General features: G+C 39.4%; 1 protein-coding gene across 5 annotated transcripts in view; it reads left to right on the top strand.

Annotated features, from left to right (window-relative positions):
- Positions 1–16,982, top strand: part of scn8aa (sodium channel, voltage gated, type VIII, alpha subunit a) — a 113,959-nt gene that overhangs the window by 42,702 nt on the left and 54,275 nt on the right. For 3 of the 5 annotated variants that reach the window (XM_061986968.2, XM_061986977.2, XM_072914027.1), the window contains 5 exons: positions 651–779; positions 4,622–4,713; positions 14,569–14,790; positions 15,057–15,120; positions 15,237–15,378. In XM_061986968.2, the coding sequence (XP_061842952.1) occupies positions 651–779; positions 4,622–4,713; positions 14,569–14,790; positions 15,057–15,120; positions 15,237–15,378 (649 nt within the window). Of the gene's footprint in view, positions 1–650; positions 780–4,312; positions 4,405–4,621; positions 4,714–14,568; positions 14,791–15,056; positions 15,121–15,236; positions 15,379–16,982 lie in introns of all 5 variants that reach the window. The other 2 variants (XM_061986986.2, XM_061986959.2) reach the window with 1 other exon arrangement.

The following is a 16,982-nucleotide window of genomic DNA, read 5'->3' as shown; positions in this document are numbered from 1 at the left end:
AAAAACTACAATTGGTTTTTGCTTTCCTGGGTTTGTAAACAAGAACTAAAATGACAAAAAAATATTTTGTGATAGTTAATAACATTGACTAAATCACTGTAGTATCGAGCATAACCTAAAACTATACTTTGTTTTGTTACTGTTGATATTTGTATCAATCCGCCCACCTTTGTGTACGTTCTACAATTCTAGCTTAGCGGTTAGCTAGGCTTTTTTTGTATCCTCCTACAGTGTGTAGTGTAGCATGTTTAGCTATTCCTTGTCTTCAAGTCTTCCAGTGATAACTATTTTTTGTAAAAAACTCAGTTTATTTGCCTCCATGGAGGCGAAGATTATTGACTTTGAAAAAGATTCATACTGTGATGGGACATTAGTCGCTAGCTCGCTAGCTTCAAACTGCATTATCACGATACGACGGTAGAATTCAAATCTATCATCAGCCGAATTTACATCATTAATATCGTACATCGTCTACATCGCGCAACCCTAATAGTGATCCTACTTACCAATACGGTTCTTTTCCTTACAAAGTGAGTGAGGCATAAACTGCAGCTAATTGATCATTTTGAGCACATTTCACACTAGTTATTTTTCTGACTGAATGTTTATCAATGTGTAAAGTGATTCAGTCAACAATTTTTGTCTTTCAGGTACACATTCACAGGAATTTATACATTTGAGTCTCTTGTAAAAATCACGGCACGAGGATTCTGTATAGACCGGTTTACATTCCTCCGAGATCCATGGAACTGGTTGGATTTCATGGTCATCTCCATGGCGTAAGTGTTGCTCTCACACCTGCTACTCATACTGTGAAAAAACAAATACTTTGGTCGAATGGGTACTTTCACTGATGCCAATGTTCATCTTTCCTGCTGATAACTCATCTTCTGTTTTCCTCCATTGTTCTGAGAGACCACTCTTTGGGAATTGAAGGTTTCCATGCGACACACCGTGGCTTCCTTGACCACATCCACGCCTCATTTGTTTGTCACAACTTTTGTCATCTAAAATCTAAAACATTCATTTTAAGGCCTTTCAACTACACTATGTCCAGTGTACATACTATATTGATTGTGTCTTTCTTTAATAAGTGCTTTGAAGGAATATTACAGGGCCTCCGGAATTTTGCTGGCATTTTTTGTGATGGTTGTGGCAAAAGATGCGATGTTTTGAGGCTTACTATTTTTAATTAACATTGAATCAACTTGTGATTTTATCAGCTTTCTATCAATATTTTAAGTGTTTTTTGTAACTTTAATCTATAAAAATACAGGTTTTATAATTGGGAAAAAAAATACTTTATTGATGTTTTACTTGTTTTATGCCAAACAGACTTAAAAGCAAACACTAGATGGGAGAAAAAGCACATACTCAGAGCTTATTGGCAAATTACTGTACAGTTTTAATTCAACATATCTAGTAATGTAATGATTTATTAGATTTATGAAAGAAACTGCACCAAAGTCTTCCTAATTGTCTGCTGTTGTCTCTGTTGTCCACAAGTGGCAGACATTCTCTGTGTATGTTTTACGCTTGAAAAGTACTTGTCCATCTTAAACATTTATTTAGTTCCAACACACTCACCTCCACACATTAAGAATTGTTGAGATAAATCTATAGTGCTAATTGTTGTTGGTAAAGGAGAGACGATGAGAGATGATTATCACACGTCAACATCTCCGTCATGTAAATGCTGCCTCTTTGCTAGGTCAGCATTGCGAATAAATAATATTAATCATATTTCAATATATATGTTATAAATAATAAAATATGATGTGTTACATTACCCAGAAGGTTTAGCGCTGTAGACAGTAACAGAAAGTAGGTCTAGGGCAGGGGTCGGCAACCCAAAACGTTGAAAGAGCCATATTGGACCAAAAACACAAAAAACTAATCTGTCTGGAGCCGCAAAAAATATATAAGTGTTATAATGAATGCAACACATGACGAAGTGTATATATTAGCTATAATAGCCTACTATCAAATTGACTATGTGTCGCAGGCTGAAGCAAATCTTTGACAGAAATGTTGAATTTTTATATTTATTCTACACATTTTTACAACATTAGAAACCATTAGTAAATCATAGGCTACTCAAAAGGTGAGATAACTTCTGGAAAATAACTGGCTTTTAATGGCCAAAAGCGTAGATATGTGTGTCCAAGTTAAGGCTGACTTCTTTTAATAGATGTATTACAATCTTTGGCAAACTTGGTAATGTTTGCTGTGGTCTGGAACAACATGGCACACAAACAACTATCAGAAATGCAGCCAATTATTACCTACAGATAATGTGTCATGAGACATGTAAAACTAAATTATATACAAAGAGGTTAAAAGTAAAGGATATTAAAGGATCTCAAATACATAATGACATGGCATAATGATGCAATATGTACATACAGCTAGCCTAAATAGCATGTTAACATTGATTAGCTTGCAGTTATGCACTGACCAAATATGCCTGATTAGCACTCCAACAAGTCAATAACATCAACAAAGCGCACCTTTGTGCATTCACGCACAGTATAAAGCATTTGGTGGACAAAATGAAACAAAGAAGGAGTGGTAGATTTTACATGTAAACAAACTGTTGCGTCCCAGTTCACACTACAGTGAGTTCAAGAACTGCCGGAATTAGTAGGACAAAACGATGTTCACCAAATACTCTCATCAGTGAAGCATACACACAAACATATTAAACAGTGGGCGGTCTAACAATTGGGAAGGTTTGTGTCATGTTGGTCCTCAAACAAAAAAAGTATTTTTCCCCATCTTTTTCCATTTTCAATCCTTTTTTAAAAATGCTCCAGAGAGCCACTACAATGGCACTAAAGAGCAGCATGTGGCTCAAGAGCCGCGGGTTGCTGACCCCCGGTCTAGGGTGTGCGAGTGAACGACAATTGAACAATCTGAGCAACAAAGAGTTGATATATTGTTCTGCTTCGTCTACACAAGAAACAAACTTAGGTTTTGGTTAGAAAGTTGATGTGAGCGTTTGAGCGCTGCTCAGAGACAAATTTGATTGGCGAGAATGACTCTGATTGGCCAAAATATGTGAAAAAGTTGTGGTCAGACAAAGTTGTGAGGCCGTGCATAATTTGCGGGATTTGTTGATTTTGCGTGAATTGATGCGATTGCGACATCGCAAATTACAAATACATCCAAATGGAAGGATAATATTATGAACACAATGTACCATCATTGAAAACATAAACAAAGTATTCACATTCATAAATGTTTTATTACACTTACTTGCGTAAGCGCTGCTTTTATATTTGGCATACATGGTGTAGGGCCATTGCTAGTGACTAAATTACATTTGTGGGTCTTTGTCAAAATGCTATACAAGCAACATGCTAGCATACATGTAATACATATATCATCAAAGTTTTATCATCATTAGAGAAATTATCAAAGATTTATGGGCAATTACAAAAAGACGTTACTTACATTTTACAGACATGTGCTTGTTCGTCTCCTGAAGGCGTGTACCAAAGTATCACCATGGTTCAGCTAAACATTAAAAAGTTGTATTGGCACGCGGCATAATCTAAAAATAAAATGAAACAAGAATAAAAAAATACAGCAAACTTGTGGGAAAAAAGCGCAACAATGCAGAAATTAACGAGAAAGAGTTTACGGTAAATGTAGTAAATAATATAGTTTGAGCCAGATCTGTTAAAAGTTTGCTTGTAAAGCTGATCCACTAAACTCGCGCACAGAGGATTGAGTCTATAAAATAAGCAAAATAGCGAGCGCAATCCATGTATGCCTTAATGCGTATACAGAATGTTTGCAGATTATCAGAACGACAGACGACCGAGAGAGTGTGCATGGCAACATGCAATGTTTGCAGAGTCAGACATAAAAATAGTAGACATGTACCGTCTATCCAGCAATTCCATTTTTGAGCTGCTGAATGACTTAAACATAGATTTTAAATCAAATTTCAATCATCTAGCTAATGTGGCTACTAGCAGGTAGCAAGGCCAGGCATCCAGTTTAGCTAAGCTACAAAATGATGAGTTAGTTTTAACGGATAGATACATTCTTAGGGCAAATCAAAACAGACATTGATTTCTAGATAAATACAAAAAATATATACTGATGATTTAAATTGGAAAAATAACTAGTTGCCGTATATTTGTGTATGTACATTTTCTGGGGCATCCTGTATGTACAAGACCAAGATGTCATGACATGTCTTGTGTCTTCCTGCAGCCCCTCTAGTAATGTGTGAACTGCTGTCCATTGTCACATGTGCACATCAATAACAAGCTGTTGTAACTGTGGTTTGATCCTGCAGGTATATAACAGAGTTTGTAAACCTAGGCAATGTCTCAGCTCTGCGCACCTTCAGGGTGTTGAGGGCATTGAAAACTATTTCTGTAATCCCAGGTAAGACAGGATTGGGCGTGGGGATGACAGGGGCTGGGTCGGTGTTAGGTGTGTGTGTCTTTCTTTCCTTTTTTTTTACCTTCCACCCTTCTCCTCCTCCGTGGACAGGCTCTGTGAGTGGCGTCGTTTTTCCTCCTGGTTCGGTGGTGTTGTGCTCTTGCCGTGTGTGGTTTTTGTCATCGTGTTTGTTCTGTGTGTGATCCTTCCCCTATTTCAGATATGTAACAGAGTTTGTGGACCTGGGCAATGTATCTGCGCTGAGAACGTTCAGAGTTCTCCGAGCATTGAAAACTATCTCTGTGATTCCAGGTGAGACTCTGTTTAAACACTAAGGCTGATCCTCTCACCCTTTCTTTTCTACTCACTATTCTTATGATTACGATTATGATTTAAGCAGCAACAAAATAATTGGAGATAGACATTTTTTTGGTTCTTTTTCTCCTCCGAAATTATCAAAAATGGTACCAATACATTTTTGATAGGCTTTGCAGTCTCCTCTAGGGCCCTCCAATGTGTCTGCACTCTTTTCCTGCCCCAGTAGCGCTCTCATTATGAGGCTGGTTTCCCAGGCAGCTGCGGCTCTCTTCTAAAATAGCTTCTTTCACTGGCTTTTCCCAATAAGCAGATGCCCTTTTCTTTAGTGAAGAAAATTGTCGATGGAGCATGCTCATCTTTTGACTGATAGATAATAGTGTCGCAAAATTGTAGTCTTTCTCATCAATTAACGTGCGAGTGGAACAAAAGGCTTAGTCATTTTGTTGCACAAAGGAAAAAGTGAACTCCTGATATATATATATAAATATATATATATGAACTCACCAAGATCCTAATGTATGAAGACTGCCAAGCCTAGATTGCCAACATATCTCTAATGCTGCATGATGCTTTTCAGTCACTTGCTTTTACAATAACAACCTATCGAGAGCTTGGCTTACAAATGGCATTGGAAATTTGTTTTGCCCTCCTTTTGGTTTTGGTTTTAGTTTGATTATTGATTTTGTTCGTCCTCTTTACAACCTGTAGAGAGAGAAAGAAAAAGAATGCCGTGCTCAATTGTAGACGGGCTGGATGCAGATGGGATGGGTGAATGACTTATTGACCTTTCTGGGTGACACTTACCCTAAATACCTATTCACAAGGAAATTTACTTGTTTGCAAACCAGTGGCAAGATCAATGATATCACTTTTCTAACAATATAGTTCAGGTTTCAATTACGTTCTTGGCAGGTCTTTTACAGATGCATTAATCCAATGAGGGTTATTAAGGATGAGTAAGTGAATCAGTACATTTAAGCCTGGCTTATGTTTTTGCGTAGTCGCTACACCGTCCCGTCTTCATCCTTTTATAGCTCCTCTTCTGACAGATTTCTAGGGGCAGTGTTTTCCGGAGAGTCAACTCAGTGAACAATGTGACACTAAATAACCATTTTGCTTGTTAGCTTCCTTTGTCGTGACCATACAATGGCAATTAAAGAGAGGTGGGGCCTGTTATTGGAAGATGAATTAATTGATGGCACTTTTATTGCAAATATTGAGCAGAAATTGGAGGAGAAGTTGTTGGCTCTATGTGCTCAAAACAAGTTGCTTACACACAGGAAATAATGTAGAAAATGGGACCAATCACAGCCTTTTTGAGCCACACAATATATTGTGACTATAAGGTGTGGGAGTTGAGATAGGAGATAGGCTCCAGCACCCCCCGCGACCCCGAAAGGGACAAGCGGTAGAAAATGGATGGATGGGCATTTACAATCCTTATAAGTAATAAGAACACATGTGTATTTTATTTTTTTTGCATTCTAATTTGTAATATTTGGCTCGTTCTAGGTCGCTGGCAATGGTGTTAATGGAAGTAATACAAAACCCTAAATGCATCCAAAAACAGCCAACAATACCCCATTTACATCTCATGACCTGAATATTAATGAAGTATTAGCAATATTGTTATTATAAGCGTTTCAGACACACTATTTTTAGCCACACGGTGAGCGCAGTGGAAGAGTGGCCGTGCGCGACCCGAGGGTCCCTGGTTCAATCCCCACCTAGTACCAACCTCGTCATGTCCGTTGTGTCCTGAGCAAGACACTTCACCCTTGCTCCTGATGGGTGCTGGTTAGCGCCTTGCATGGCAGCTCCCTCCATCAGTGTGTGAATGTGTGTGTGAATGGGTAAATGTGGAAGTAGTGTCAAAGCGCTTTGAGTACCTTGAAGGTAGAAAAGCGCTATACAAGTACAACCCATTTATCATTTATTATTTGTCACAGAAAGCTAACTAGCTTAAGCAGCTTGGTATACTGAGCTGCTACTCATGTTAGCCTATTAGTTGGTGAAAGTTATTCATGGTTTATAAATCATGCCTCTCACTTGGATAGAAAAAGGTTGTGGACATAAACCGAGAAGTTGGTCATCTGTGACATTCAATTTATACCCAGAGATGGCAAGAAAAACTCTCCACCGGCTTTTTTTTCTCACTCTTTGCAAGGATTATGATTAAAGGCCTACTGAAATGCGATGTTCTTATTTAAACGGGGATAGCAGATCCATTCTGTGTCATACTTGATCATTTCGCGATATTGCAATATTTTTGCTGAAAGGATTTAGTAGAGAACATCGACGATAAAGTTCGCAACTTTTGGTCGCTGATAAAAAAGCCTTGCCTGTACCGGAAGTAGCAGACGAGTAGCGCGTGACGTCACAGGTTGTGGAGCTCCTCACATCCGCACATTGTTTACAATCATGGCCACCAGCAGCGAGAGCGATTCAGACCGAGAAAGCGACGATTTCCCCATTAATTTGAGCGAGGATGAAAGATTTGTGGATGAGGAAAGTGAGAGTGAAGGACTAGAGGGCAGTAGGAGCAATTCAGATAGGGAAGATGCTGTGAGAGGCGGGTGGGACCTGATATTCCGCTGGGAATGACTAAAACAGTAAATAAACACAAGACTCTATTAGCCACAACACAACCAGGCTTATATTTAATATGCCACAAATTAATCCCGCATAACAAACACCTCCCCCCTTCCGTCCATATAACCCGTCAATACAACTCAAACACCTGCACAACACACTCAATCCCACAGCCCAAAGTACCGTTCACCTCCCCAAAGTTCATACAGCACATACAGCGTGGCGAAGTTGGTAGAGTGGCCGTGCCAGCAATCGAAGGGTTGCTGTTTACTGGGGTTCAATCCCCACCTTCTACCATCCTAGTCACGTCCGTTGTGTCCTTGGGCAAGACACTTCACCCCTTGCTCCTGATGGCTGCTGGTTAGCGCCTTGCATGGCAGCTCCCGCCATCAGTGTGTGAATGTGTGTGTGAATGGGTGAATGTGGAAATACTGTCAAAGCGCTTTGAGTACCTTGAAGGTAGAAAAGCGCTATACAAGTATAACCCATTTATCATTTATCATTATCATTTATTTCCCCAAAGTTACGTACGTGACATGCACATAGCGGCACGCACGTACGGGCAAGCGATCAAATGTTTGGAAGCCGCAGCTGCATGCATACTCACGGTACCGCGTCTGCGTATCCAACTCAAAGTCCTCCTGGTAAGAGTCTCGGCCAAATTTTTTTAACCCAATGCGGCCCACGAGTCAAAAAGTTTGGGGACCCCTGGTTTAGAGGAAGTATGAAGGGAAGCAAGATTGTTTTATAAATATCTCTGCCATGCCTTCATGGTTTGAGTTCTTATGCAGATCCCAAATACACAAAAACAGGTACCAATAGGCAGAGCCGGCCCAAGGCATAAGCGTACTAAGCGCTTGCTTAGGGCCCCGCGGCCACCAGGGAGCCCCCAAAAGCAATTAACAAAAAAATCTTATTTTTAATTTTTTGCATGTACGAGTCTGACTGATGATTTCTAAATGATCAAAGATATATTATTGTACAAAAACACAATTTTAGGTCAACAGAGTGCTGCTGCTGATCTAGGCCTAGTGATTCTTCCTGCCTCTCTTTAAATGTAAAGCTGCCTCTGCTGCACCTGTGACGTTTGCCGCCTGCTATGGCGTCACATTAGTGCCAAAAATCCGAGCGCATAAAAACTGTTATCGCGCGCTGATTCTCCACTTCGTGCGCGCGACACCCTTTTGCGCGCGTGTGGTGCCTTTTTGCGCGCGCGCCGTCTCGGTCTGTGCGCTGGCATGTTTCGTTTTGGCACTTTGGGGGCGGGTATGCTTAGACGGCCCCTTCTTTCTGATTGGTCAGGCGAAATGCTCAGAGCCAATCAGAAGTATAGCAGGGCGGGTCATCGTCAATATGTATCAAGATTGTTATAGGCCAAAGTTTTCACTTCTTCTTGAACATTGTTTTCTAATTTATGGAATTTCTTTTGATTCAGCCATAAAATTAATGAAATAATCTTTGAATTTTGTTTTTAAAATGTTAAAAATAGCCTTTTAATAATGTATTCTGAAACAGTTTAAAATAATCAGAGAACTGACTATCACTGACCCTACACAACTATGTTGCACAATTAAGTCATTTTTTTTTATAGCGAAAGAGGTAATTTCAACAGGTGCAGCATCCTATGTCATATCTACATGTAATAAGATTTGTAACAAGGCAAACCGTTTGTAAATTGGTCGAAAATCGAGCAAGTTATGGTAATTTAATTGGTACATGTACTAATTAAATTACCATAACTTGCTTTGACATCAATGTAATGATTGAGGCTAGCTGTCCGAGGTAAGATGGCTACAACGTTGCTACGCTGGAGAATGATTGGTCATATGAAAAATGCTCAGAGCCAATCAGAAAGGAGGGGCTGTCTAAGCATACCTGCCCCCAAAGTGCCAAAAAAAAAATGACAGCGCGAGGAGAGATGCCAGGAGTACACAGAGAGCGCACAGACCGAGACGGCGCGCGCGCAGAAAGGCACCGCGCGCGCGCAAAAAGACACCACGCGCGCGCAAAAAGACACCACGCGCGTGCAAAAGGGTGTCGCGCGCGCACAAAGTGGAGAATCAGCGTGCGATAACAGTTTTTATGCGCTTGGATTTTTGGCACTAATGTGACGCCATATCTTTCCTCTCAGATTCAGACAGGACTGAGCAGGTGATCAGAGGACCACTGTCTATTAAGGAGAACTTTTCATTCCCCAAACGGCATGATGGCCGAAGTTTTCATTATCATTATACCTACAGACAGCTAGTCAATGGGGAAAAAGTCAAGCGTAGCTGGCTGACTTATTCAAGAAGTAAAGATGCAGTCTATTGCTTTTGCTGCAAATTATTTTCCAAAAAGTCCTTAAAACTGGCAGCCGAGGGACAGCGGGATTGGGTCAACATAGGTGCACTGCTGAAACAGCATGAAAACAGTGAAGATCATTGTAGCAACATGGTGAAATGGAAGGATTTTGCCTTGCGTCTTTCAAAGGGGAAAACTATTGATGAATTTAACTTCAGCAGACTGCGCTCTCTTTGTACAAAGTAAACATTAAATATGAACAATTAACTAAAAATGTAAACTAGTAATTAAAGACTAATATGTACAAGACTGATGAGACAAGATGACACTTTTACTGTAAATACAAAGCTTTATCACTTGGGACTGTTCAACCCCATGCCACTCTTGTAGCTGAATGTTTTCTACATTTTAAGATTAGGAACCATATGTGGCACTCTGGACATCATTCGTTCATTCATTGGTATTATTTATGTTCTTAACTGGGCCACCCCCATATCTTTATAAATGACATGTCATTTGTAAAGACATGCCAGGCTGACAATAGGATAATGTAAACAACACTGCCAGAGCCGCAATGAGTTTATAGTAGGTGTGTGAATGATCAACAATCAATATTATTGGCAGAAATAGAGGGCCCCAAAATCAAATTTTGCTTAGGGCCCCATGGAGGCTTGGGCCGGCACTGCCAATAGGTAAGAAGAGTTGGTTTTGCATAATTGGTTCCCTTTTAGAGGTGGCTAAACTACTTTACCCAAGGCTACATTTTTGAAATACGTGTTTTGTAAGGCGGAAATTGCGATGTAAGTAGTGACGCGAAGTTCTGGTGGTCCTTGCAGAAAATGACCATTGTTTACATGAGACGAGGGATGCTGATAAGCTAAATAGTCAACGAGAGTTGTGATTGTTGACTGAATTGACTCTGGCAACACTGCGCACAGCGCTTCGGCAGCGAATTGCACGTCACACGCTCGACAAAGAGCTATGCAAGGTTTAAGATGGCGTCTGACCAGACGCCATCGCGTAGAAGCTTAACATAGGCTAACAACCTAGTCTAAACCAAAATCACTTTCCTCATCCTTTGGCCACCTTCCACATTTGTGTGTTGAGCAAACTGTCTAATAAATAGAAGTTTACGCCTTCTTTCCCACAATGTGCTGTCCCGTATAGGGCTCGCAAGGGCACGTGATTTCACAATGCTTTGTGGGGCCGCGGTCACCATTTCTGCTGGCTAAAGCTTTACATGGCTGTACTGTAACTGGGGTACAGTGAGAGAGGGAGCAACAAACTGGATGAAAATGAATCGTACAAAAAAACAAAAAAAAATACTGTACTAAAACAAACTGGATCCTATTACAAAGGCTCGCTACCTTGAGAAAAAAGTACAATTGTTATTGATCCATATGATCATGTCCTGTCACTATATGAATGGAAGACACTTATTTTACGGCTATCATACGGCAGTTACGTTCATTCACTGTTACCATGGTTGTATTCTTTATAATAATCTTTATTTAAATGACAATGTATTATACAACATCACATATAAAACAAATAATACTGTATATATTAAGAATACAGCCTTTCTAAATGGTCTTCTCCAAAAACAATATTCATTTATTTTTGTGCTTAGCCATGACTAAAAGTAAATTATCTTTTTTCCAAGATAGTGTATGTTGTTTGTAGCCTGCAGTTAGCTTGGCTAACGCAAACTACTAAATTCTACGTGTGAATCCAAACTTATCAGTTTGAAAATGCTATGAACACACCAACATGTGCCGGGTGATGACGTTAAAGGAGAACTTCACTTTTTGGGGAATTTTGCCTATCATTCACAATCCTTATGTAAGACAAAAACACAGATTTTTAAATGTTTTAAATGCATTTTAACTAGTAAATAAATGTGTGCAATAGTCCACTTACAATGGAGCTTATGAAAGTCGCTCTATTCTGCCTATAAGCACTTAAAAAACATCCAAACATTTCCATCAACGTTTTATATACATGCTGTAAGTATATATGTAATGTAGCAACAGGCACAGTCATAATAACATGTAATATTCACATTAATGCGCAACCATATGCGCATCGCAATGTTCACTTTTTTCTTTAACTTCAACTCTGACTACTAATCATGCAGCCATTGTGAGAGCCAAATACATAATAAAACAGCACTGACTGTATAATGCCTGCTCTCACTGGGATTCTGACTAATAGGATGTTGACATATTCCTGTTTAGATGAAGAATGACTCATAGTCCTCGCAAAGAAAAAAGGGTGGGTGCAAACCAGCGTCTTTCGTGTGTCTTTTTCGCCATCTCCGGGTCTAAATTGGCTGTCAAAATTTTCCAACTCCTCAGTTTTTTGTCCACATCATTTTCTATCAAGGTGAGAGACATGATTCATAATCTATAATTAACTTTTACGAGCTTCGAGGCAAGAAAGGAGCTCACCAGCTGATGATGACAATACAGCAGCAAAAGAAAGTTGCCTCCCTCTGTTCAATGCACTGCTAAATTTAGCGCTTGTAATAACAATATGACTGATACTTGGTTATTATTCAGAACACAAAATGTAAATGGAGTATTGTTGGCGCTTTTTGGATGGTTATTTATTGGTGATGTCTCCCATTTGTTCCATTGTAAGCAGACTTTTATTAACGTTTATTTACGAGTTAGCATGCATAAAAAACATGTGTTCTTGTCTCTTATAGGGATTTTGAATTATATGCAAAATTCCCCAAAAAAGTGCAATTCCCCTTTAAAAGTGATGTTTGGTCATCTCTTTCTTAGCTCACTAGTCCGAGTTCTTTGGCTTTGTTTCCACGGTGGACATGCAAAAAATCTCAATAGATCATTTTTTATCCCAAATCAATTGGGACAGTTAATGATGCATGTTTTGAACTTGTTAAAGAAAAGGACAAAACTTTAGGATAGAGTCATGCATTTAGCTATGTAAATAAGCTATTCAGATACCCATAAAACCCACAATGCATTGCGTTTATTAAGTCACCCTCTCAAGCCCCATAGAGCGCAACCACAAGGTGGTGGATGTATTTTAAGCAGCCACAAAATGCTGAAAAACTTCCAAAACATCGTAATTGAGTTATTCGTAACAATGAAATGAAAGGAAGTATTTGATGTAATTAGGTGCTCCTCACAGGATGAGATGAACAGTGTGTATAACCGGTGAAGCTAACTGTACATGTAGAGGCAGATGTGATTAAGGGGGGGTCATCTTGCTTCCATATTTGACTTCATGGTGGGCCCATGTGAACGCTGCCAGAGGATGTGAAGGTAATGTGACTTTGTTTGGTTCAAGTGTGGATGAGACAAACTGCAGGTTGGTGGTATGGGGAGTCGGTGCATACAGTACGTAATGACACCTTACACGAGGTAGTTCAAGAAAGTGACCGCACATGGCACTGGCATTGAATTGCTCCTGTTCAGCCTTGGAGTTTAAATGACCTGCATGTTGGTTTCTAGACACCCCCCAGCCCTACCCCACCCTGCCTGTGCCTCCTTCTCATGGCCCCGTGTTGTGCTGCTGTGCTCTCTCTCTTTCTCATGGCTTCCCTCTCACTTTTCTGTAGCCTTCCCCCTCTATTTCGCATAGTCCATCATTGACAATGAAAAGAAAAACTCTTGTTTTTTGAGATTTTGAAAAGAATGGGAAGGCTCCTAAATATGTTTTGTTTGTTTTGTTTTTTTAAGTTGTATGTTACCAATCATTATTGCTCAAAATGATTTGATAATTGATGACAATTGCTTATAAGAACATTATTAACTGGGATGTTACCCTACATAGGAAGTGTGTAAATTTCATGTATGAAGCATCACAGTATGTTTTTAGTAATACAATCATCACTCGTTTATCGCTGACCTTTTAAATACGTTTTTCAACTTCATGAGAATTATCTAGACATGTAATGACACCTTTTAGTCACCTTTACATGCTTTTAATATATATATATATATATATATATATATATATATATATATATATATATATATATGTATGTATGTATGTATGTATGTATATATGTATGTATATATATACAGTACAGTACAGGCCAAACGTTTGGACACACCTTCTCATTCAATGGGTTTTCTTTTTTTCATAACTATTTACATTGTGGATTGTCACTGAAAGCATGAAAATATGAATGAACACATGTGAAGTTATATACTTAACAAAAAAAGGTGAAATAACAGAAAATATGTTTTATATTCTAGTTTCTTCAAAATAGCTTTGCTCTGATTACTGTTTTGCACACTCTTGGCATTCTCTCGATGAGCTTCAAGAGGTACCGGTAGTCACCTTAGTGTCATAGTTTTGATGACTTCAGTGACAATCAGTCACAATCTTTCTTTATTTTCATGACTATTTACATTAATAGTCATGAAAATAAAGAAAACACATTGAAATGAGAAGGTGTGTCCAAACTTTTGACCTGTACTATATATATATATATATATATATGAAAATATTGTTTTATACATATGTATATATATATAGTTATATATAGTATTACTACCAGCCTAAGCCAATCAGTGGCCATGATAGTGTACAGCGCGCTCCGGTTTGTTTGATCCCCTCTAGTAGCCAATACTACTATAGTTTTGATAGTTTTAGTTTATTTAGCCAAATTTATGTTTAAAACGCTTAATCTAGAACCAAAATATGTAGAGTATGCTTTAAAAAAAATACGAAAATCTTTTTACAAAAGCGTGATGTGGTGAGAGACGACTGTAATATTTTCTGTCATGATGACATACTCAGAGTATATATACTGTAAATACGAATGTTTTTTTACACATAACTATAATGTGTCCACACATAGCTGTTTTCATACAAATCTGTGTCTTAACTGTGTATTACAATAATAACAAGTTAATATTGAGAAGATGGTTCATACCTGATGCATGGTCTGCTTGCATCATCTCGTTGTTCTTTGTGTGCGTGGCTCCCCTTCAGGCCTGAAGACCATCGTGGGCGCCCTCATCCAGTCTGTCAAGAAGCTTTCGGACGTTATGATCCTGACCGTCTTCTGCCTGAGCGTCTTTGCACTCATCGGCCTGCAACTCTTCATGGGCAACCTGCGCCAAAAGTGTGTCTTTTGGCCCATCAACAACACCGAGAGCTACCTGTCCAATGGCAGCAGGGGCTTTGACTGGGACGAGTACATCACCAACAATAGTGAGTGGAGGCCAGGCTTTGCTGGCGGTGAGCTGGTGCGGCGAGCTCCGAGAATGAGTCATCCAATATGACGGAACAAGAAAACAATATTTCATTTTGGCAGCGAGGAGACAAAAAGAATTGATGCTGAATTGAAAATACATACGCAGGCTGAAGGCAGAAAGTGGCCAGACTGAACTGACGGATATTATGCAGCATAAACAAATCTTGATGCAGTAGAATGTGCCTGTAATGACTCATTACGCCTTTTTTGTATCCCCTTTTAGCAAATTTCTACTTCCTGCCTGGCCAGTTAGATGCTCTTCTCTGTGGGAACAGCACAGACTCTGGGTGAGTGTCTTCTCGCCCCTCCTAATTCTGCCAATACCTGACCTTGTTCCTCTGTGTGACTGCAATAAGATGAGATGGCAGGTAAATAGTGCCTCATTCCGTGCCTCTCCCCTCAGCCGCTGCCCGGAGGGCTACATGTGCATGAAAGCTGGGAGGAATCCAAACTACGGCTACACCAGCTTTGACAGCTTCGGCTGGGCCTTCCTGGCTCTCTTCCGACTCATGACACAAGACTTCTGGGAAAACCTCTACATGCTGGTAAAGCTGATATGTTCACCCTCTTTCAAATATGCTACAGCAGCTCACTAATTAAAACACTGATTGTCATGAGCCTTAGGACAGTAGAACCTCCATTCAAGAACTTAATTGCTTCTTGAACAGGGCTCCTAAATAGAAAAGTTTGCTTATTGAAGCAAATGTCTCTATAACAAACAATTTAAACATGAATAAAGGGTTGCAGCCTCGACAAAAGTCCATATTTTAGTAAACATTTGTATACTTTGAACACAATAAAAAGTGCTATACAGCAGTGGTTCTCAACCTTTTTTCAGTGATGTACCCCCTGTGAACATTTTTTTAATTCAAGTACCCCCTAATCAGAGCAAAGCATTTTTGGTTGAAAAAAAGAGATAAAGAAGTAAAATACAGCTCTATGTCATCAGTTTCTGATTTATTAAATTGTATAACAGTGCAAAATATTGCTCATTTGTTGTGGTCTTTCTTGAACTATTTGGAAAAAAAGATATACAAATAACTAAAAACTTGTCGAAAAATAAACAAGTGATTCAATTATAAATAAAGATTTCTACACATAGAAGTAATCATCAACTTAAAGTGCCCTCTTTGGGGATTGTAATAGAGATCCATCTGGATTCATGAACTTAATTCTAAACATTTCTTCACAAAAAAAGAAATCTTTAACGTCAATATTTATGGAACATGTCCACAAAAAATCTAGCTGTCAACACTGAACATTGCATTGTTGCATTTCTTTTCACAGTTCTTTTTGACAGACATTTAAAAAAAATCTCACGTACCCCTGGCATACCTTCAAGTACCCCCAGGGGTACGCGTACCCCCATTTGAGAACCACTGCTATACAGTACTGTATATCCAACAAACATTGCAAGGAGGTGATGGATAAACTTTCTTTTAATACAAAAAGCCAAAACAACAATTGTCCTCCTAAGCGGCCGCCCTGCCGACACACACACACACACACACACACGCACACGCACACGCACGCGCACACGCACACGCACACGCACACGCACACGCACACACACACACACACACACACCCTGTCACTAGCCCGTGGTGCACCCACAGTTTGAGACCACAAAACTCCTTGACTTTAACAGCCACGAATATAAATAAAAAATCAATGTTACCATAAACTTCTATCAAAACATAAACAAAACAGTGTTGACAATGCTGTGGATGCTTCTTTCATGTTGCAAACTACACATTGCTTGGACTCATATTGAGCTAGCAAATCATAAAATGCTGTTAAAAACACCTAAAAAGGACACAAAGTAGCACTTAGCACAGTAGCTAACGACGGCAGTTCTCTACTGACTGAATGAGCACTCGAAATCGAAGAGCCCGCCCACAATGGATGTGTTGCCAGGCCAGTCCTGGTGTCATGGGCAGGCCCAGCCCACGCACAGAGTCAGCTGTGGACAATATTTAATCAAAACAAAGGCACACTGACTAAGACGAAAACACAATTAACTGACAAGTATAAAAAAGAGCCGAAAAGGTTGATTTGTACTCCTATGATGCTCTCAGCAGCAGTCATCGATCGTGACATCTCAACTGTATGTCAAATATATTATTCCCGCTGCGTGAGTGCGCATAGC

Source organism: Nerophis lumbriciformis, linkage group LG01 (genome assembly GCF_033978685.3).
Source record: "Nerophis lumbriciformis linkage group LG01, RoL_Nlum_v2.1, whole genome shotgun sequence".
In the NCBI taxonomy this organism is placed as follows: Eukaryota; Metazoa; Chordata; class Actinopteri; order Syngnathiformes; family Syngnathidae; genus Nerophis; species Nerophis lumbriciformis.
The sequence above is the reverse complement of the archived record's forward strand: the minus strand, read 5'-3'. Positions and strand labels throughout refer to the sequence as shown.